At 38.0% G+C, this 24,324-nt stretch overlaps 1 protein-coding gene and 1 pseudogene across 4 annotated transcripts; both read right to left on the bottom strand.

Annotated features, from left to right (window-relative positions):
• Positions 1-259: 259 nt before the first annotated feature.
• On the bottom strand, positions 260-6,973 carry LOC131796336 (orexin/Hypocretin receptor type 1-like). Of its 4 annotated transcripts, XM_066168167.1 has the most exons (4): positions 6,779-6,973; positions 6,601-6,643; positions 3,724-3,780; positions 260-2,881 (listed from the first exon to the last, which is right to left on the bottom strand). In XM_066168167.1, exon 4 carries the CDS (start codon positions 2,856-2,858, stop codon positions 1,851-1,853), a length of 1,008 nt encoding a protein of 335 aa, XP_066024264.1. In that variant the 5' UTR covers positions 2,859-2,881; positions 3,724-3,780; positions 6,601-6,643; positions 6,779-6,973; the 3' UTR covers positions 260-1,850. The 4 variants fall into 4 exon arrangements, with proteins under 4 accessions (XP_066024264.1, XP_066024265.1, XP_066024262.1 ...); XM_066168168.1 differs by lacking the exon at positions 6,601-6,643; XM_066168165.1 differs by lacking the exon at positions 6,779-6,973 and having other exon boundaries at positions 6,601-6,754.
• An 8,477-nt stretch (positions 6,974-15,450) lies between these two features.
• Positions 15,451-21,215, bottom strand: LOC131791228 (G-protein coupled receptor 83-like; annotated as a pseudogene).
• Between the last annotated feature and the right edge of the window lie 3,109 nt (positions 21,216-24,324).

Raw genomic sequence — 24,324 nt, 5'->3', positions numbered from 1 at the left:
TATTGCATGCAGAGATTTTCTATACATTTCTCGCGATGAATAATAAAATATAGTATCGTAAAATATGTTTGCATCTCTCCTTTTTGCTTCAAAACTTTCTTCATTTTTATTTCGACTTTGGCAACAGTCTCGTAGATGGGTATTTGAGTAACTTCTTTAGTTGTCCATTGTATAACTTTCTGTAAAGATGCAGCGACAAGGAAAACTAGCTTTTGGGAAAACCCACACAATCAGGAGACACCAATACTCTTAGTTCTCTTCTTCTTTATTACATTTTCTGTAGCTAATCAAATCGTATCTCTCTTTTACTCACTGTCGTGCACGCTCTAAAGTACCTTATTAGTGAACATGTGGATAATGCGCTGACTGTCTTTGCAGAGTTTAACCCCTTGTTCAAAATTCTGACCCGGTCAACTGTATTTTTTATACAAGTTCACTGAACACATCCAAACATGACCACCGACGAACGTCTTTGTTCAAGAAACAAGCCTCAAAAATAGAGTCAGCACAAACTATTGTTAATATTAAAATTAGAAAAAGATCTTACGGGCCTCTGAACTTGATGAGACTCGCACAACTACTATACAATAATCAGCTAAGACGTTTACAAGTGAAATTTAGAAAACTAAAAATAAAGTACTCAACACGACCAGTTTAAAGACAAAAATTCAAGTTCGAGTAATTGCACGACCAAAGGAGAAAGACAACAGTGAAACCTATCGTAAGGGGGTAAGGCTGGCACAATCTTTGAATGCTAACCTTAAAAAACCATAAATCGTAAGAACACTTCACAACACTCTCTTTTTCCATAGAGGCCTTTTCAAAGGGAAGTCGCATCCAAAATCTCCCTGTATTTACTTATCACTACTCAACAATTTAGTCTACAAGGGCAGCTTTCAGAACATAGCAATCCGGTGAGAACTAAGAAGGCAATGACGTTCTGTGTACCGCAAAGTTATTAACTAAACCGGTACCTTTGGCTAGTGTGTTTGAGGCTCTAAAATGCACGACTCAATGAGAAATAAAACCTATATTTTTATCTCCAAAATCACACTTAAGTAGAGCTAAAAGCCTTGATGACTACTTCAGCAAGAATCAACAAGAAGCTCATACTAGAAAAACCAAATATACCTCTTTCCAGAGGTACATCAGCGAAGGTTTGCGGACACATTTACAGGTTATATTGTTGCTGCCATCCTCGGAAAAGTAATATTCCCATCACAAATCTCCTTCCAAAACATCTAATTATAAACTGAAATAGTTTGTTAAATTATTATCGCGAAAACGCTGTGCAAATACACTAAATTAATGCTACCCGCAGCACTGAAGAAACATGTCAGTGTTTCCTTTTTGACCAACACCCCCATGGGGGTTTCATGACCATTTCAATCAAATTGGAAAACAGACGTTGTAAACAATCATGTAGTGTTTAAAAATCCCAACCAGTAGGGGGCACACCAGTTGGCTGTATACAAAGCGAGTCAAAGAATCGACCCGAGGGAAAAACGAAACAAATCTAGCGAGTAATAAGGTAGAGGGCTTTCACCCGTGACCACTAGATCACTAGTTCAGCACCCTCACCACACTGCCTCAAACATCGAAGAAGCAATGCTAGTATACTTCTTCCTATAGTTCACTCTGCAACGGATCCCCCCTTTTATTCTTACCAGCCGATAGAACGGTTATTGTCGAAATTAGTTGCAATTATCAATTTCTAATGAAATTACTCGGTTTACTACTGACAGTAACTTTTATGAAACCGCATATAGGTGTTTGTATTATATTATATAATTAGTGATACGTAAATCCGTTTTAAGCGAGTTTCTATCTTACAGTTACCAAATTGGTAATTATATTCTTGATTCATTCTGGTTTCCTTCATCTTCAGGTGGTAAGACGGCATCTGATGTTTTGATGGCGAGACTTGAAGGCAACCGGCTGCTTTTTCTACTGACGATCCTAGTAAATGCCATATTTATCTTCGTGCTCAGAAAAATGTACAGCCATGGGTTAACGGCACTGTTGGCGTGTCCAAACCAAAAACACACAAAGCTGACAATCGGCTGTATATGTAGCTGGGCCTCAGATGCGTGGATGATTTGCATCATGTGAACCACTTGTGGTGGGAGCCAACAAAGGGCAAAGGCACAGTTAACAATAATGAGCATCCGAACCACTCTTCTCTTGGAGGTTTCCAGTTGCGCTCGATTTCCTCTAAAAGTATTCACTCCAGGTGCAACATGGAACCATAAATTCCATGCAGTTATGGTATACAGGAAGGAAATAACGGCCAAGGGGATGAGATAGTTGACGACGAAAAGGAGGAGGTATATTCCTCGAAGAGCCCTATCTGGATCACCCAAGATGTAAACAGATAGCATGCAATAGGAAGAATTATTGTATTCCTCCACAGTTTGAATAACAAGGAAAATGGACATGGAGACCAGTGACGCGATCCAAATAAATGGAACGGTTAGTTTAGGCTTTCGAAACCAAAGATGGCGGCGGAGGGGATGAACGATGGCATAGTACCTGTCGATCGCCATGAACGTCAAACAGAGGATGGATGCTGTTAAAGTGACATAGCCAATGTATAAAACACCTTTGCACATGACTTTTCCAAATACTCCCGGGATCATCCACACACCGTCTGTATATATTGCGGAAATCGACCAGGGCATCACTACCGAGGTTACAAGCAAATCAGCGACGGCCATGTTGACGAACATAAAGCTTGTCAGTGATCTGACCTCAGGCTTCTTCCACACGATGTAGATGAGGAAACTATTCCCTGCAAACGCTACGAGCATCGTGATGGCGTAGAGGACTGTGATGATCCATTCGGTTTCTGGTTTCATCTTTAGTTCTTGTTTTTCAGTTGCTAAAGTTGAATAAGATAAAACTGTTATTACTGAATAAATAATCAGTGAATGGAACAACCATGGCCTCCTAAAATCTTATTCGATACCAACCTGGGGTGTGGTGAGAGGAATCGATTGTGAATTCAAAGGGAAAAATTTTTTTTTTAATTTTTTTTTTATTTTAAACTAAGTTCACTTTGGTTGAGTCCATGATATTTCGGGACGTCACTGAAGCTGTGAATAGGAACGGAAATACTGGAAACAGGAAAAGGAATGCAGCAGGGCATTTTAATTTTCTCCTTGAATAACCCTAGTGAAAAAATCTTAGTATTGAAGTGATGGTTAAGCATTTCTGCATAGAAGTATTAAGTATTCCCATTCTTAAAATATATAAATACTGGTCTTTGTTGTTGGTTTGCTTTTATGTCGAAAGCGTTTCTTATTTGTCATCTTCTCATTTGTTTTCCGTCCCGATGGATACAGATAACTTTCAGAAATAGTTTTTCTTATTAGTATTTTCAAATTTTCCAAACGGTTCCTACATTTGTTCGTATAATACCAATAACGAAAATTATCAGAAACAAACGATAATAATAACATAATATTCGTTATAACTAACCTTTTATTCTCAGTTCAATATCCGGTAGAATAAAAAATAACACCAAAGATAATGTATGACATCTTATTGAAGACACTGTTGGCGCATGTATATAACTATTTTTGATGGATTGTAACGTTATTAGTATTAGTTTGAAAACAGGAAATCAATCTGCCTATATAATCGCCTTACAAAGTCAACTTCTTTCCCTCCAAGTTATTATGAGTTAAGAAGCGTTGAACGTCTCATGGCAATTCAACGTACCTGCGATAGAATGCACTGAAGTCCGCTGTCAGCAAATAGACTTGTAGCTTCTTAGTACTAAAGGAAGATTAAAAAAAGGAAAATTTTACATTTCAACCGCACTGATCCAAGCGTTTTTTCAGGTTGATCTAAAATAAGAAACACGGTATACCTTTGGAGATCGATAAGGTTGCTTCCCCTGTCCAACGGTTTGAGAATTCAGTGGCCCGAGACTGAGGAACCTTGATGAACTAAAGAGGTTATTCCTAATCACTTCGGTTTTTTAACCATTTCAAAATTATTTCCTATGAATATTAATGCGGGTCTCGGTTGCATCTCTTCTTGACAGCCGGACAGGAATATCAGACATAAATGTTTGCATGTGGGACTTCTCAAATGGATCTCAAATCCAACATGCCTCATATTAATTTCCAAAGCACATAAACACGGGCTTACGTCTTCCGCTTTAAAGAGCAAAAAAAAAACCACTTAGAGCTCAGTAAAGATGTCAAACTTATGAACACCATTTATAAGTTATTTTTTCTTCAAAGCGAGCCTTATATGATAAATATGTGTTGGGTTACATAGAAGCATAGTATTTTTTTAAACCCATCATATGTTGAATAAGGATAATTATTCATTTACCATCGAATTAGGACATGTCACATGTCATTTACAGTCCGTTTCTTTAAATAATCCCATTTTGCTTTAGATCTCCTCGTTGATTTTAATTCATAAACTTGAGTATAAAAAAAACTAACAAACAAGAAGGAAACTCTTTACGTGCCGAAATTCAAGATTTACTCCAAAAAAGAGATTTTGTACTTTCTTGCTAGTCTGAAGGGAGGTGCTCCATATTTTAAAACTCATTTTAGTGAGTAATTAGCCACGTGGTCTCACGAACAGCGTGACGAACAAAAGAGAAAGTTGCCTTCGATAGAATGAACAATTTTAATGTAGTAAAATGTATGAAAGTGAAGTAAGTCTGGGGAAATTGCGAAATTATGTTCTACGTATGTCATTGTACTTCTTTGTGAATTTCTCGGTTTGTTCTTGATCATGAGCAGCTGTGAATCAATGACAGACCTTCCGTGGGCTCTATTAGTTCGACAAAAAATAATGCACTGTGCAAATAAAACGCAATTAAGTTTAATAAAAAAATGATAAGTTAACTTTAAGTCAACGGCGTCTTACAAAGTAAGGCTTGTTATTTAGAATTCTATGATGGTTGACCGTAACAATGCGCAGAAAATGGAGACAAATTCCTCATAACTTTGTTTCCCAACAGTGTGTTTTCATAGCCTGCATAATCATGGAAAGCACACGCCACATTTCGGATCACTTTAATGTCAAAATTCCGTTATGGAACCGTCGCCTTCAGGTCAATTTTCTTTTTACCTCATAGCTCTCTTATCGAAGTTAAATTGCATGCAAATGACCCCACGTATTTTTGACAGATTCATAAAAATGAAATAATGAGACGGTTCTGCAATGTGCGCTGTCATGCTGAAATAGAGGACGATAAAATTACTTTATTTTCAGAAGAATATATGCTTGAAGCGAAGCAACAACTGGAGTAAAGTCCACGCCAGAACCAAAACTATAAATTTGTATAAATTTTCTTTGCGCCATATCCGACATCGATTTGCTGATTTAGTCTTTCGATAAAACGCGGTAGTTTAAAGCCCCTAAAGACAGTGCCCGAGTAAATACTTGTTTAATAGAGCACAAACGAAAAGCTCTCTTCCATGAATTAATTGATATAGTTTCCTATCGTTGTTTCTTTAATTTGACTTCAATAATCTGTAGTCAACTTTTGCCTTTATGTTTAAACGTACAGTATATTTCCTCAAGAGTCTCTATCAGCCTAACTGTTGATAAAATAGTTCAATTTATGTTTGATGGATGGTGCATTGACAGGGAATAGGAATAGTGCTTTGACGCGGCGCTTTGCAGCTTTACATTTCCTAAACATTCAAGTTTAGGAATACAGCCTTTTTTTCAGTTTTCGTTAGGATCATGTCGCACTGATATCAAAAGAAGCAGCCAGAATAAAAGTTTTTTGCGTGGCGCTATACACTAAGAATAGAAAATGCTTTTTTGAAAAATTATCTTCAAAACCAACATCTGCGAAATAATTTGACACTGAACAGCTGGGACCACCCAATTATTTATCTTCAGCTCTTTTGACGACAAAAACGTACGCAAAGTTTCTTTGCTTTCTATTTAGGCACAAAAGAGAAAACTTGGCGAGAACTAAAGCTAATTCACTAAAAAAAAAATTCTGCATCCACACTCTTTGTTCAGATGCAAATTGACATAAGATCTATAGCATAATAATCTATCTTACAAGAGCCATTAAGAGAGTGTCTCTGTAAGAGCGATCCGGTCGATTTTGGTTGAGACAAGGATTTCGCTCGTTTCTTGTGTGTTGTAAGACATTCATGTACCTATACTAAAACCACAATCAGTTTGATCGGATCTCTTTATTTTTCAGAGTTTTACGGAAATTAAATTTCACTCGAGCGAAGGCTTGTCGTGACACTTTTCAAGACTCTAATTTCATACAACTATGGAGGACAATTTACAAAAAAATACGGAACTCAGCAAAAAAAAAATACCACAGCCATGTATATTAACTCTATCTTATCTATCGAGGCGACTTTCGTAAACATCACGTGTCAATCAAGGAAACAGGAAGACTTGAATGACACCTCATCGGTTCGCCTAAATCACACACGCCAAAACCGATCAAATTCAAGGTAAATTTTTGAAAAAGTGAGGCGTTCTTAACTGATCCAACTAATAGCTAGGAAGTAGGTGCCATAGAAAAGGTAACTACAGAAAAAAACTTTGCGGCCCGACCATTACGAGAACTTTATAACTCCGTGAACTTACCTAATTTTCGGCAATCTTTAAGTTTGGCCGCCATTTTTAGGGACTTGTCAACATGAAGCGTAACCGATAGAAATCAAGCAGGTAAATCTAAAACCCTCAGAAATACATACCAAAGCAATTCCAATGAACTTTACTTTCAATTCAAGCGGCAAAATTTGAAATTGTTCGTTAAACTTACCATCCCCATGCGATCATTTCTTTCAACAATTCAAACACTACAACTAGTGTTCGAATTCCCCTCATCGATTCCACCGCAAGAAATAACCTGTGCCACCCAAGCTTGGACTCGAATGTGAAGTACGAATCAAATAACATAACTGCTTCATCTTCGCGGCAATATCATGCTGATATTTTGATTTTCCGATCGACAAGAACGGTGATCAGGAATCGATCGGTTTGTTTACCTCATAAACGTGACCGCTGACCAGCCGATAAGTGAAAACAGCATAGCGCGGGGTGGGGTGGGTGGCTGGCTTATCGTCATAAGATATTCGAATACATGCTCAAAAAGCTCTAGGACTATCAGTCTAAACAGTGAAGGCATGCTTTGTGGTACAGACAACTTTTATTTTATTTTCATAACTTTCTCCTTTAAATTAGAACTGGTATTAATTAGAATTATTAATTAGAGTTATCAATGTATTTTTAACAGGGTACCTATATAACCTTTTTGCTTGTCATCAGTGGTATAAAATAAGAACTTTTATTTATGCCTCATTGCACGGAATGAACACTATACTTAGAATGTTTGCTCTAAGTAATTTTTTTCTGTTCCCAAGAATGTATGCAAAGTGATAGAGATTTTTTTCAGGACTATAACTGAGATTTGTTAATAACTATGATAATCGTCATCATTAGCGGACGGTGCTTTTTGCCCATTGTTGTCATCATTATCGTTATCACGCCGGAAGAAGTATAAAGCCGGCATGTCGCCATACCTAGCTACACAGAAAATTGTTGACTCTTTTGCTCTCCTTGGATCCTGGAAACTGTTACTATTAAGACGATCAACAAGAGAGCCTTTATAATTATTGAAACTTTTGATTAACAGAATGCAAGAAAAAATCGGTGGGGAGAGTTTTTCGCGTATCTTATAATCTTAACGATAGTTTTAAGTAAAAAATAACAATTAATTCAATTTACCTTAGTTGTCTCGTGTTTAAAAGTGGCGTTTTTGGGGACCGTAGATTCTTCTCTGATTCTTCTTGTCTCAGCCAAGACTCACCATCATCAACTTTTTTCTTGTGCTTCTTACGGCATGGGACATAGAGAGCTGAGGTAACCGATTGCAAATTTCTTAGTTAAAGTAAAGCCCAGTAGCATCCATCAGGAATTAAAAACCGACATGCACTGTTTACTTTTATTATTCGTAATCAAATAAGGGGTGTTTTAGTCTGCATATTTAATCATATTGGTTAATGAGAATCATACAAACTTAGGAAAACTGACCGCAAATAATTGTGAACCGTACGCATGAGTAAATAGATTGCGTTGTCAGGTGATTTGATCTTCTACAAAAACATTATTGATTATCAACCGAGCAACATTGTACATATTTCCATCTGTAATAAAAAGCACTTACACATAGATCTATTTTTTTCAACGTGATGTGTATTTAAGTACCCTTCATCTGATAAAGAATTTCTTCTCTTTTCGAGCAGATATGTCACGTGACAAAAATAGATAACAGAAAATGTTACTGAAGACCATCTGATTCAACTGGAATAATAATTCCAAACAGCTTTTTAATGTCCTGAGACATATGCAAGGGAATTACATCTCTGCCTTGGATACGCTTCCTGACACCATCATGATCAGGATACTGACATGTCACCTTTTCACTTCTCCAAAACTTCCCCAAAGTGTGGCGATGCCTATAGCAAATCCACATTTTTTTATTTATCCTCCTGAGCGGGGTGAAATACGCCAATCCTTGCCAATATTAGCTCATTTTCACTTAAAAACCTCTTTAGACAAGTGGCAGCTTATCAAATGATGTTTTACTTCGTCATCGCATTCAGACAGTCGTACCAAACCACTTAAGCCACACGATGAACCAAAGTTTTTCCATCTTTGCTATTCAAAAAGCAGTCCTGAGACATAATGAACGTCTCGCTAATGAACGACTTCTTCCTGTACTCGTAATTGTTTCCAAAGCGATACAAGTGCGGGAGATATAAAGGAACTCACTATAACTTTGTATATTCGATACGATTTCAATTTCCGCTTCAAAAGAGAAGCCTACTGTAATTCGTGAGTGGTCAGTGGTTACGCTCGTGAGGTAAAGAAGGGGTTTGTGACTTTCTCACTCAATTGAAAGACTCGCGTCACTCTTATGAAATGGTTGAACGGAATACAGACTTCGAGCGGTCTCTTATTTTTCTTAAAGATAGTGAGGTCATGCGTATCCTGTGAGCATGGTGAAGCCGCGAGACGCGAGACTCGTATCTCGCGTCTTCACCGCTCCACGCTCTCAAAGTTGGGCAAAGACAAGACACGTTATTTCCGGTGCGATACAAGAAGTTCAATGGTTATCTCGATTATCTAAACACATTTATTTAGGTGGTAAAGATTTGTTTTTAAATCTATGAACTGATGCTAGTCCTATTTGGAACGAAATGTAATTGAAATAAAAAAGAATTCTTAGTGAAACAAAAGTTGTCTGCAACACGAAGCATGCCTTCGCATTAAGACTGAGAATCCTAATGTTTATCATGATACTTTAATGCATATGTTCGAATGTTCCCGAAAATCTTCTGATAATCTGCCCACACCCACCCCTCACCCCGCCCCTCGCCACTGAACCGTACTGTTTTCACTCAGCAGCTGGTCAGCGGTCACGTTTATGAGGTAAACAAACCGATCGATTCTTGATCACCGTTCTTGTCGATCGGAAAATCAAAATACCAGCGTGATATTGCTGCGAAGATGAAGCAGTTATGTTATTTGATTCGTACTTCACATTCGAGTCCAAGCTTGGGTGGCACAGGTTATTTCTTGCAGTGGAATCGACGAGTAGAATTCAGAAAGTTGTAGTGGTTGAATTGTTGGAATAAATGGTCGCATGGGGATGGTAAGTTTAACGAACAATTTCAAATTTTGTCGCTTGAATTGAAAGTAGAGTTCATTTGAATTGCTTTCGTATATATTTCTGACGGTTTTAGATTTGCCTGCTTGATTTATATCGGTTACGCTTCATGTTTAGAAGTCCCTCAAAATGGCGGCCAAACTTGGAGATTGCCGAAAATTAGGTAAGTTCACGGAGTTATAAAGTTCTCGTAAAGGTCGGGCCACAAAGTTTTTTTCTGTGGCTATCTTTTCTATGGCACCTACTTGCTAGCTATGTTAGTTGGATCAGTTAAGAACGCCTCACTTTTTCAAAACTTCACCATGAATTTGATCGGTTTTGGCGTGTTTGATTTAGGCGAACCGATAAGGTGTCATTCAAGTCTCCCTGTTTCTCTGATTGACACGTGATGTTTACAAACGTCGCCTCGATAGATAAGATAGAGTTAATACACATGGCTGTGGTATTTGTTTTTTGCTGAGTTCCGTAGTTTTTTGTAAATTGTCCTCCAAAGTTGTATGAAATTAGAGTCTTGAAAAGTGTCACGACAAGCCTTCGCTCGAGTGAAATTTAATTTCCGTAAAACTCTGAAAAATAAAGAGATCCGATCAAACTGACTGTGGTTTTAGTATAGGTACATGAATGTCTTACAACACACAAGAAACAAGCGAAATCTGTGTCTCAAGCAAAATCGACCGGACCGCTCTTCCAGAGACACTCTCTTAAATTTAAATAAGATATTGTGCCAGTTTGGCCATTGGCCGCAAATACTCGTATGGTTGAGTAAGTGTTGGAATAAACTTGGAACAAAAGCACTAGCTCAGCTTAACCAAGGCGAAATATTTCAAGTCTCCGTAGTTAGAGCGGCACGTGAATCGTTTTCTTGAATGTAGCATTTTTATGATTGAGGAATCATTGCGGTATCAGGAAGTAGACCTCATCACAAGAAAATCCGGCCGAGAAACTGAACCATATTTCAACTATCGTCAGCGACATTTTCATTTCCACAAAAAAGATAAGCTCATGGTATGAAAATCATAAAGAGACTTACCTACGGCATATGAGACTCTTGTTTGGATCAAATTACATTAAACGAATGAGGCTTACATCACTTACCATCCACAACTGAATCAGTTTCAGTGTATTTTGGCATAGAGCCCTGTGGCTGCCTTGTTCGTTAAGTTTAAAATGCTAGCAAAAATGAGCACAGAGGGGAGAGGTTTAAGTTGTAAAAGTACTGTGTGATAGTCACTGGAGCTCGATAAATGAAATGACGCTTATCTCATGTGACACGATGGCTGAGCAAACCAGAAATGAAAAAGACGCATGTACAGGCACGGTTGAACCGTGCGACGAAAAGTGTCAAGCGACGATGCCCACGTAGATGATAATAAATCTGACCTAGACACCTCTTCGCGATCTGTGTACTTGTTAGGTTGGAGATTCGAGCAGAATACCCCTATTATTGTACAGTTAGTTAATTGGCTAGCGGAAGTTGTTGCAGAGGGGCTGCTCTGAGTCGCGGATTGTAGTCTTACTGTGCTATAGGAAACGAAACTGGAGGAGCTTCTAGTCATGGTAGAGACACAAGAAATAGGTTTTAAGTAGCATAAAATTGAGGCTGTGCAGTGTTGATATGACACAGGTTTATCAACACAGGTGACAAAACGACTCTCACGGAAACAAACAAAACTGTGCAAACCATGCACAGGGCTGCGATCTTTAGCCGTTTGGTCGTTAGCCGAGACGACAGACATTTTGCTTTAAGAGACTTAAAAAATAACAGATGGTGACTTACCCGCAGACTCTCTTGACAATAGACAACCAGCAACAGTCCACCGTCGATCGTAGCAAAGATCATTCGTAATTTAGTCCCCACTTATAACTCATCCGGGATAGCATTTTGATTTTATGATTAATTAAATCTGACTCTTCACGGGCATGTGTTATTTATATGTGATGGATCTGATAGGAAACAAGACAACGCGTGTGTTATTTATATGTGATGGATCTGATAGGAAACAAGACAACGCGTGAGAAGACATTTTAAGCTCAAGTGAAATTGACAACTGTACAAAGTCCGCCTCTTTGCGCTAGCGAGATGACAATAATTGGTAAAAGAGACGGGTCCTAGTGAATTGAACTCCAGACAATCACGTCCACTCTGGCTCGATTTGTTATTACACTCGATAGTAAATTTCGTTTGTAAGCAAAGTTTGATTTTTTTGACAATAGCAAGTTAGCTGAGTGAAGTCTTCCTTCGGTCAGTTGACAAAACGAACTGGTTTGACTGGTCTACTCGTTGGTTTGAGAAGTAGAACGTTTAGTTCGATGACGAACATACTGGTTCAAAGCTGTCACTCTAAACTATCATCAAACAAAATCATTTACCATTTATTTATTGTACACAGTACAGGGCCAATCTTGATGGAAAATTTGCAGTCCACTCTCGCCCTGCGGACACCTCACCATTGTCATTTTATGTGCAGTCTTAGGTCTATATAGCAACTTATAGCGACGAATTTATGTCTGGAACTTGCAGGTACGGTTGAACCGTGCGAAGGAAAAGCGCTTGTATTATCTAGCGACGATCAAAGTGCTTGTATTATCAAGCGACGATCAAAGTGCTTGTATCAAACGACGATCATCAATTTTTAACTGAGCTACATTAGGAGGGTTAAAAGACCTTAAAATAATTACAACTCTAATGTACATCGGTTTAAAAAACAAACATTGCATTTATGTCCATAACGACGACTCTTCTGGTTTTTCAGAACAAAGGAAAAGCATAGAGACAGAATTTATTCAGAGATGTCATCCCACTTTTTTCACACTTTACATCTCCATTTTATTCAGCTTTTTGTGTCATGCATCATTAACAGATACATTTAATCCAAATTCCCAATATTTAATGTTCATCTGTAGATTAAGAAATTTGAAGTTTCCAAGAAGTCTCGCAAGTGCTTGAATTTTTCAGAGGCCAAATCACTTCTCAACTGGCTCCGAACAAAAAACCAACACACAGGTAGTTGCCCATTGACAAAATGACATTTTATGTTTTGGAGGTCATGGAGGCTTGGTGAGTAGAGAAACTGTGATCAGACATAATGCACGTGTCTTCCTTTCATGCTAAAAAAAAAATAAAAACAGATAAAAGATATGAAATTAGAAGATCCTCGCAGCTAAGAACACTACTGAAACGAGTAGTTGTAAATAGGACCTGAAAAATTCAGGCCCGTACGGGATTTGACCTCTGCGATACCGGTGCAGCGCTCTACCAATTGAGCTAACAAGCCAACTGGGAGCTGGTCAATGAATTGGGTACAAATAAACATCCAAGTGAATGAAGATTTTAGATAGATGAAAATTCACATATTTGCACTGCGGTGGAGAGGTGGCTTTCTTTGTTCCCAGTGAATGTCTTTCGGTCAAAATTTGCTGCAGCTGGTCTTCCGACAAATTTGCGAAACGTGCCTCTTGCGAGTTTTTTTCGGCTTTATTTTTGTTGCTTGTTGGATAAGGACCTAAAAAGTCAATGCCAATAGAAAAATTGGGCAGTTCTTCGCTGGTTTCTTCCATATTTCAAAGTGAAGGAAAACTGCACTGCAGCTTAGCAGGAGGGAAAATCTGAAGCCAAATAAACGCTCACGTCATCTTATTTACGTACGGGCATGCGTAAATAAAGATTTTGTTCATAGCAGCTCAATAGGACTTATATAGGGCAAGCACGCACGCTATGTTATAACAAAGCGTTTTCAAATGTGACTGATTCCTCGGGGTTTTCTCATTAAAGGTGAATACTGACGCAGTTGCTTCGCTTGTCTCTCGATCTGTGGACGTTTCGATAAATTTGTATGATAAACGTCCTAACTATCTTTCTCAGAATACTTACCTAGGGACAGAATTGACCTTAACGAAAAAATATCGATCACCGTCGTAAGCAGGATGTTTCAAATTGTCAGATTCATAAAAAATTGGTCTATACTTAGCGTGCGTAAATCGTGGTATGGATGTACGGGGGAAGTTTGGGAAACACGAGATACCTCTTACTAACCGAGTTCGAGGGCCACTCTACATGTTACGGACCGAGTTTTTTTCGCTCGGATTTATGACCCAAGCACAAAGCGCGCAGGGACCATAAATTGAGCAGAAAAACCAGGTTAGTACTTAAAGTTAGTACTTATGTTATAAACCAACAAAATTTCTGAGGTATCTCCATCTTGCATGGAAAGGAGACGTGAGATGGACGAAATCCGTACAGAGTAGTTAATGACTCTTTCACGTATTACCGAATTTTTGGCGGCCTTGGAATTAAATATACCAAGTGACTCTTTCCTAAAAGATTTCTCGCGTACCAAACATCATCACCTGGTTTTTGCTGGTGTCTACTGCAACGAAAAACAGTTTATTTCGAGAACATTGACAATACTCTGACTCGGTTTGGGCGGTTTATGTTACTGATAAACCACCACAATGTATGCAAAAACGTGTATTTCACGCCACTCAACCAAACATTACTAAAAGGAGAAATTGATCCATCGAGACGTGCCGTATCTGTATAACATAAATATAAGTACGCAAATTATGTATCGGAGATGATCCGGCATTAGAGCGAAATGACCCACTTTTCGCTATAAAACTTTATCGTGAAGGATCATGCAGCGGGATTCTGAATTGAATGACCTTATAATGGTGTTATTTACTTTATCAATACGGTACTTTATTATGCATTTCCACAACGTTCGCAGTGTTTCAGGATTTCTAGACAATCTATTTCCCTTAGAAAAGGCCATTTTACAGTTGTGTACTTAGTTGCCAAGCCTTTGATTTGGAGTGAGGCTTGTTAACCTTGTTAACACTCCACCATCGTTTGATCAATATGTGTACGCTTTTTTTTAAAAGCTGAATCTCTATCACAGTAACTTTGCGTTTCCAGTTATACCAAAAATAAAATCAAAAACACAAAGTCAAAAGAACAGAATAGGTAACAAAGGCTAGGAAACCAACTGAAACAAATTTTTGTTTGGGATTCCTCGGTACTTCAGTGTTTCCCTTAAGTAAGAAAAATATTACAACCATGCATTATTGCATGCAGAGATTTTCTATACATTTCTTGCGATGAATAATAAAATATAGTAGCGTAAAATATGTTTGCATATCTCCTTTTTGCTTCAAAACTTTCTTCATTTTTATTTCGACTTTGGCAACAGTCTCGTAGATGGGTATTTGAGTAACTTCTTTAGTTGTCCATTGTATAACCTTCTGTAAAGATGCAGTGACAAGGAAAACTAGCTTTTGAGAAAACCCACACAATCAGGAGACACCAAGACTCTTAGTTTTCTTCTTCTTTATTACATTTTCTATAGCTAATCAAATTGTATCTCTCTTTTAGTCACTGTAGCGCACGCTCTAAAGTACCTTATTAGTGAACATGTGGGTAATGCGCCGACTGTCTTTGCAGAGTTTAACCCCTTGTTCAAAATTCTGACCCGGTCAAGTGTATTTTTTATACAAGTTCACTTAACACATCCAAACATGACCACCGACGAACGTCTTTGTTCAAGAAACAAGCCTCAAAAATAGAGTCAGCACAAACTATTGTTAATATTAAAATTAGAAAAAGATCTTACGGGCCTCTGAACTTGATAAGACTCGCACAGCGGCTATACAATAATCAGCTAAAACGTTTACAAGTGAAATTTAGAAAACTAAAAATAAAGTTCTCAACACGACCAGTTTAGAGACAAAAATTCAAGTTCGTGTAATTGAAACCTATCGTAAGGGGGTAAGACTGGCACAATCTTTGAATGCTACCTTTAAAAAACCTTGAATCGTAAGAACACTTCACAACACTCTCTTTTTCCATAGAGGCCTTTTCAAAGGGAGGTCGCATCCAAAATCTCCCTGTATTTCCTTATCACTACTCAACAATTTAGTCTACAAGAGCAGCTTTCAAAACATAGCAATCCGGCGACAACTAAGAAGGCAATGATGTTGTGTACCGCAAATAAATTAACTAAACCGGTACCTTTGGCTAGTGTGTTTGAGGCTCTAAAATGCACGACTAAATGAGAAATAAAACCTATATTTTTATCTCCAAAATTACACTTAAGTAGAGCTAAAAGCCTTGATGACTACTTCAGCAAGAAACAACAACAAGCTCATACTAGAAAAACCAAATATACCTTTGTTCCAGAGGTACATCAGCGAAGGTTTTCGGACACATTTACAGGTTATATTGTTGCTGCTATCCTCGGAAAAGTAATATTCCCATCACAAATCTCCTTCCAAAACAGCTAATCATAAACTGAAATAGTTTGTTAAATTATTATCGCGAAAACGTTATGCAAATACACTTAATTAATGCTACCCGCAGCACTGAAGAAACATGTCATTGTTTCTTTTTTGACCAATACCCCCATGGGCGTTCATGACCATTTCAATCAAATTGGAAAACAGACGTTGTAAACAATCATGTAGTGTTTAAAAATCCCAACCAGTAGGAGGCACACCAGTTGGCTGTATACAAAGCGAGTCAAAGAATCGACCCGAGGGAAAAACGAAACAAATCTAGCGAGTAATAAGGTAGAGGGCTTTCACCCGTGACCACCAGATCACTAGTTCAGCACCCTCACCACACTGCCTCAAACATCGAAGAAGCAATGCTAGTATACTTCTTCCTATAGTTCACTCTGCAACGGATCCCCCCTTTTATTCTTACCAGCCGATAGAACGGTTATTGTCGAAATTAGTTGCAATTATCAATTTCTAATGAAATTACTCGGTTTACTACTGACAGTAACTTTTATGAAACCGCATATAGGTGTTTGTATTATATTATATAATTAGTGATACGCAAATCCGTTTTAAGCGAGTTTCTATCTTACAGTTACCAAATTGGTAATTTTATTCTTGATTCATTCTGGTTTCCTTCATCTTCAGGTGGTAAGACGGCATCTGATGTTTTGATGGCGAGACTTGATGACGAGGCAACCGGCTGCTTTTTCTACTGACGATCCTGGTAAATGCCGTATTTATCTTGGTGCTCAGAAAAATGTACAGCCATGGGTTAACGGCACTGTTGGCGTGTCCAAACCAAAAACACACAAAGCTGACAATCGGCTGTATATGTAGGTAAGCCTTAGATGCGTGAATGACTGTCATCACGTGGACCACTTGTGGTGGGAGCCAACAAAGGGCAAAGGCACAGGTAACAATATGGAGGTTTCGAGTTGCACTCGATTTCCTCTCAAAGTATTCACTCCAGGTGCAACATGGAACCATAAATTCCATGCAGTGATGGTATACCGGAAAGAAATAACGACCAAGGGGATGGGATAGTTGACGACGAAAAGGAGGAGGTATATTCCTCGAAGAGCCCTATCTGGATCACCCAAGATGTAAACAGATAGCATGCAATAGAAAGAATTATTGTAATCCTCCACAGTTTGAATAACGAGGAAAACGGACATGGAGACCAGTGAGCCGATCCAAATAAATGGAACGGTTAGTTTAGGCTTTCGAAACCAAAGATGGCGGCGGAGGGGATGAGCGATGGCATAGTACCTGTCGATCGCCATGAACGTCAGACAGAGGATGGATGCTGTTAAAGTGACGTAGGCAGTGTAGGCAACACCTTTGCACATGACTTTTCCAAATACTCCTGGGATCATCCACAAACCGTCTGTATATATTGCGGAAATCGACCAGGGCATCACTACCAAGGTTACAAGCAAATCAGCGATAGCCATGTTGACAAACATAAAGCTTGTCAGTGATCTCACTTCGGGCTTCTTCCACACGATGTAGACGAGGAAACTATTCCCTGCAAACGCTACGAGCATCGTGATGGCGTAGAAGACTGTAATAACAATCCACTCGGTATCTGGTTTCGTCTTTAGTTCCCTGTTTTTTCTGTTGCTAAAGTTTAATAGGATAAGATTGTTATTATTGAATACAAAATCAGTAAAGGGAACACCCTTGGCCCCCTAAAATCTTATTCAATACCAACCTGGGGTGTGGTGAGAGGAATCGATTGTCAACTCAAAGGAAGCAAAACATTTTAAAAATAAAAATTTTTTTTAAAACTAAGTTCACTTTGGTTGAGTCGATGATATTTCAGGACGTCACTGAAGCTGTGAACAGGAATGGAAATACTGGAAACAGGAAAAGGAATGCAGCAGGACATTTTGATTTTCTCCATAAATAACCCTAGTGAAAAAATCTTAGGGTGCATTCCTTTGGGCGAAGGATCCGACATCAATCATTTTCGAACAAGTAGGTACCTCATATATTGACCGGAAAGATTATTGGCAGTCGCTCCACAAATTCTGCGATAAACACGAACTAAAATCGATTTTGTAATGTTAAATCGATCGGCCATTGATCGCAGGCATTCAGGGTTCCCAAGTATCCATATCGTAATCAATATATGCTTCTGTTTTAATTCCATCGTTTGAGTTTACCATGAAAAAATGTGTTTCTAATGAATAGTGCTTGCTAAAAGCCCATGCAGTAGGACGAGCCATTCAGGGAAGAGCTCAATAACCCACGTGCATACATAAGTCTTAAAATAGCGCACTTTTTGGAATTCTATTAGAGCTCGTCTAGAACCCCGTTCCTTGCATGCACCGTGATATGTGTGATCTTAGATCACAAATCCAATAAACAATAAGATTAACTCAAAAAGGAGACTTTGTACTTTCTCGCGAGTCTTAAGGCAGGTTCTCCGTATTTTAAAACTTATTTTAGGAAGTAATTAGCTACGTGGTCTCACGAACAAGATAACAAACCAAAGAGAAAGTTACCTTCGGTGGAATGAACAACTTTAAAGAAAGAAAATGTAGGAAAGTGAAGACAATCTAGGGAAATAGCGAAATTACGTTCTACGTATGTCATTTTACTTCTTTGTGAATTTGTCGGTTTGTTCTTGATCATGAGCAGCTGTGAATCAATGACAGACCTTCAGTGGGTTCTATTAGTTCGACAAAAAATAATGCACTGTGCAAATAACACGCAATTAAGTTCGATAAAAAAATGATAATTTAACTTTAAGTCAATGGCGTCTTGCAACTTAAGGTTTGTTACTTAGAATTTTGCGATGGTTGATCGTAACAATGCACAGAAAGTGGAGACAAATTCCTCCAAAATTTGTTTCCTTTGACTGTGTTTTCATAGCCTGCATAATCATGGGAAAGCACAAGTCACATTTTGGATCACTTTATTGTCAAAATTCTGTTATGGAACCGTCGCCTTCAAATCAATTTTATTTTTACCTCATAGCCCTCCTATAGAAGTTTAATTGCATGCAAATGATCCCACGTATATTTGACAGGTCCATTATTTATCTCCACCTTCTTGAAGACAAAAACGTACGGAAGGTTTCTTTGCTTTTTCTTCAGGTGCAAATGAGAAAACTTGGCGAGAGCGAAAGCTAATTCACTAAAAAAAAATTTTGCATGAACACTCTTTCGTTCATATGCAAATTGACACAGGATCTTTAGCATAATACTCTATCTTACAAGAGACAATAAATTTTAACAAGATATTGCTCCAGTTTGGGCCTTCGCCGCTAGTACTTGTATGGTTGAGTTAGTGTTGGAATAAACTTGGAACATAAGCACAAGCTCCGCTTAACAAAGGCGAAATATTGCAAGTCTCCGTAGTTAGAGCGGCACGTGAATCATTTTATTGAATGTAGGATTTGTATGATTGAGGAATCATTGGGGTACCAAGAAGTAGACCTCTTCACAAGAAAATCCGGCCGAGAAACTGAACCATATTTCAACTATCGTCAGCGACATTTTCATTTCCACAAAAAAGATAAGCTCATGGAATGATCAAATTACATCTGACGAATGAAGCTTATATCACTTAAAATGGGTTTAAAATAGCATAAAATTTGGCCGTGTAGTGTTCAAATGACACAGATTCATCAACACAGATAACAAAACTACTCTCACGAAAACAGACAAAACCGCGCAAACCATGCACAGGGCAGCGATCTCTAGCCATTTGGTCGTTAGCTGAGACGACAGACATTTTCATTTAAGATACTTAAAAAGAATTACATTGGAAATAATAGATGGTGACCTACCTAGAGTCTCTTGACAATAGACAACCAACAGCAGTCCACCATCGATGGTGTAGCAAAGATCATTCGTAATTCCGTCGCGACTTATGACTCATCCGAGAAAGAATTTTGATTTTATGATTAGATCTCAGACTCTTCACGGGCATCTGCAATTTATATGTGATGGATCTGATAGAAAACAAGACAACGCGTGAGAAGACATTTTAAGCTCGAGTGGAGTGACAACTGTAACAAGTCCGCCTCTCTGCGCAAGCGCTAGACAGTAATTGGTAAAAGAGACGGATCCTAGTGAATTGAAGTCCAGACTTTGTAATAGCTTTGACCAAACACAAACAATCACGTCCACTCTGACTCGATTTGTTATTACACTCTATAATAAATTTCCTTTGTAAGCAAAGCTTGAATTTTTTACAATAGCAAGTTAGCTGAGTGGAGTCTGCGGTGAAGAAAAGAGATATAAGCGACCCTCGCAGCTATGAACACAACTGAACCGGTAGTTGAGAAATGAGACCTGAAAAAATTAAGGCCCGTAGGGATTTGAACCCCTGACCCCTGCGATACAGGTGCAGCGCTCTACCAACTGAGCTAACAAGCCAACTGGGAGCTGGTCATTTCTTCACCGCAGTGCACATATAAGGTTTTTCATATATTTCCAGTCATTCTCCACCCCTTGGAAGGTTTATGTGGATCCAACATTATGACCAGCTGTTATGACCGTAGTGATTACTAGAAACAACTGAAATTTGAAATATTTTGCTAAAACATTTGCCTCCTTTTCTTTCATAAATTCGACCAGTTTCGTAAAGCCAACGAGGCGATCTTTTCCTAGAGGGCATAGGTGCAAAGGGAAGCAAAAATACGAGAAAGACTTCTATGTCTGACTGCTTCTGTTAAGTTATACACCTGATAAACACTCGCTATAGTCTGCCATAACTTTGTTGTTGGCACTGACCATCAACAAATTTATTTCCTCTTTTCCCAAGATATACAAATTATAACGTCTAATAACATCTGCATTGGATGCATAAATCAGTCAAAAAAGTCTCTGAAAAGTCATTTTTGTTATCAAACGGCAAGTGATGGAAAATGACGAAAAGTAATATCTTGATAAAGAAATATTTCTAGATGAAAACATCTTCTGCCTTAAACAATCTCCCGATTCAGGACACTTTCGACGCGCTGATGAGGCAGCATTGACGGGATGGTTGTAATTATCGTACATTTACAATCCTAAATAAATAAGTGAAAATTACCAATATCAAATATGTCTTCCACTCATGATGTTTTCACAAACCTGTATTTAATTTCTCTTGCACTTTTTAAATGTTTCTTACTTCAAAAAGAGAGGCCGTCCAGTGAATCCACGATGCGTGAAGATTCAAGCATGGTGATTGCTGTGTAAAATTCGACCAAAACACCTTGATAAAATCTTTCTGTCAAATATTTACATTTTCAATTTCGAATTACGTCAATCCAAATTGTTTTATTTTTAATCTTTTTTCCTATTTTGTTAAGATTGCGCTGTAGCTTTCCGTACCCTCGTTTTGTTATACAAGTTACTGAAAATATGTTTACTATTTTCTATGCAGCTATTTTTGCGTGCAGAATGCCTACGCCATCACTATGGATATTTTTAAAAGACTTATCAGTTTTCAAAATAACTGAAAAATGTTCAATTTGTTATCATTTTTTTTTTATTTCGTATGTATTGCTTGGTAACACGGTCTTCGCTAAGACTCTTTAGTGATCAGAATTTTGGAAAATATTTTTACATGGTTAATTTATGGTTGGATTGGATCACAGTGGGTGTCTTATGTAGATTTTCCGATCTGCCTTTTCGAATCCAACTGACGAAACTCCTATATATTGTCTCCTCATTCATATATAATATTTACAGTCCTAGATCTTAAATTACCAATTCCTTGCCAAATAAATCCCAAATGCAGAGAGCCATTTTTCGAAAATTTCGTTATTTTCACTGACCCGCAGACGTATTTCAAATTTCCAATCTAAGATAGTTCCAAGTTGCATTAAGGAAGACATCCCAGTTTAGATTCAAACTTGATTCTGGAGACTACACCTGATTCAGGGTAGTATTTAAATGTAAGCAGAACATGACAAGTGTTGATCACAGAAAAGAATAATAAAAGTCTCTTCCTCATAAAAAATTAAAGTAAAACATTCCCCAAAAATCTCCATTTTAGATGGATAACGCTTTCCTGGTGTAAACAAGAAATTAGAAAAACCAAACTAAATGAAGAGAAGGAAAACTGCACCGCAGCTTAACAGGACGGAAACTCTGAAGCCAGGTAAAAAAAAATGCTTACGTCATCTTATTTACACACAGGCGTGCGAAAATGAAGAAATGTAAAATCGTTTCTGTGTTTATATAGCCTGATGTAAACAGGCGGGAGGTTGGGAGAACACGTCATAAGCAGCTTATCGAGTGTTTTCCCAACCTCGCAAGTGTTTACATCAAGCTATGTAAGCACAGAATTGTGGTACATTTCTTTTATAAAATAACTAAGGAAAGAGGAACGAAAACCGTGTTTACATGCGCTCGTCTAAAATGGTTTTCTGGCCAATCAGAGCGCGCGTACTATTTGAATTATTTTATAATAAAGATTTTGTTCATAGTAGCTCAATAGGACTTATATAGGGCTAGGACGCACGCTATGTTATAATAAAGAATTGGTCCATGCTTAGCGTGCGTACATCGAGGTATGGATGTACGCGGGAAGTTTGAAGAGCACGAGATACCTCTTACTAACCGAGTTCGAGGGCCGCTCTGCATGTTACGGACTGAGTTTTTTTCGCTCGGATTTATGGCCCAAGCACGAAGCGCGCAGGGGTCATTAACTGAGTAGAAAAAACCAGGTTAGTACTTAAAGTTAGTACTTATGTTATAAACCAATAAAAATTTTTGAGGTCTCTGCATCTTGCATTGAAAAGAGATGTGAGATGGACGAAATCCGTACAGAGTGGTTAATGACTCTGCCACGTATTCCCGAATTTTTGGCGGCCTTGGAAATAATTTTCCAAATGGCTCTTTCCTAAAGGACTCTTCATGTACCAAACATCATCACCTGGTTTTTGCTGGTGTTTACTGCGACGAAAACAGTTTATTTCGAGAACAGTGACAATAGTCCAACTCAGTTTGGGCGGTTTATGTTACTGATAAACCACCACAATGTATGCAAAAACGTGTATTTCACGCCACTAAACCAAACATTACTAAAGGGAGAAATTGATTTATCGAGACGTGCCGTATCTGTATAACATAAATATAAGTACGCAAATTATGTATCGGAGATGATCCGGCATTAGAGCGAAATGACCCACTTTTCGCTATAAAACTTTATCGTGAAGGATCATGCAGCGGGATTCTGAATTGAATGACCTAATAATTGTGTTATTTACTTTATCAATACGGTATTTTATTATGCATTTCAACAACGTTCGCAGTCTTTCAGGATTTCTAGACAATCTATTTCCCTTTGAATAGGCCATTTTACGGTTGTGTACTTAGTTGCCAAGCCTTTGATTTGGAGTGAGGCTGAAGGTGACCTTGTTAACACTCCACCATCGTTTGATCAATATGTGCACACTTTTTTTTTTTAACTGAATCTCTATCACAATAACTTAGCGTTTCCTGTTATACTAAAAATAAAAAACACAAAGACAAAAGAATAGAATAGGTAACAAAGGCTAGGAAATCAACTGAAACAATTTTTTGTTTGGGATTCCTCGTTACTTCAGTGCTTCCCTTAACCCTTTCACTCTCACGATCTCATCAGTAATTCTCCTTACTGTCTGCTATACAACTCTTATGATGTTAGCTCTGAGAATTTGGTATTGGATCAACTAATAATCCCCTAGCTGATATATTTGTTTTTTCTTATCACTTGCCTGTTTGATATTGTATTGATTTGGTAAGGAGAAATTCTGTCTTGGTAAGAAAAATATTAGAACCATGTATCATTGCATGCAGAGATTTTCTATACATTTCTCGCGATGAATAATAAAATGTAGTATCGTAAACAATGCAAAAATATGCTTACGTATCTCCTTTTTGCTTCAAAATTTTCTTCATTTTTATTTCGACTTTGGCAACAGTCTCGTAGTTGGGTGTTTGAGTAACTTCGTTAGTTGTCCATTGTATAACCTTCTATAAGGTTCAATGCCCGGGAGAACTAGCTTTTGAGAAAACCCACACTAACAGGAGGCACCAATACTCCTGGTTGTCTTCTTCTTTATTACATTTTCTACAGCTAACCAAATTGTCCCTCTCTTTTATTCATTTTATTCATTATTTATTTATAGTGCACTCTCTAAAGTACCTTATTAGTGAACATGTGGGTAATGCGCTGACTGTCTCTACAGAGTTTAACTCCTTGTTTAAAATTCTGACCCGGTCAAATGTATTTTTTATACAAGTTCACTAAACACATCCAAACATGACGAACGTCTTCGTTCGAGAAACGAGCCTCATAAATAGAGTCAGCATAAACTATTGCTAATGTTTAAATTACGAGTTCGACCTTGCGGGCTTTTGAACTTGATA

The sequence above is a fragment of the Pocillopora verrucosa genome, chromosome 6 (genome assembly GCF_036669915.1).
Source record: "Pocillopora verrucosa isolate sample1 chromosome 6, ASM3666991v2, whole genome shotgun sequence".
NCBI classification, from domain to species: Eukaryota; Metazoa; Cnidaria; class Anthozoa; order Scleractinia; family Pocilloporidae; genus Pocillopora; species Pocillopora verrucosa.
The sequence above is the reverse complement of the archived record's forward strand: the minus strand, read 5'-3'. Positions and strand labels throughout refer to the sequence as shown.

Coding starts and splice junctions, on each gene's coding strand:
- LOC131796336 (XM_066168167.1), bottom strand. CDS start 2,858: ATGAAACCAGAAACCGAATGGATCATCACAGTCCTCTACGCCATCACG.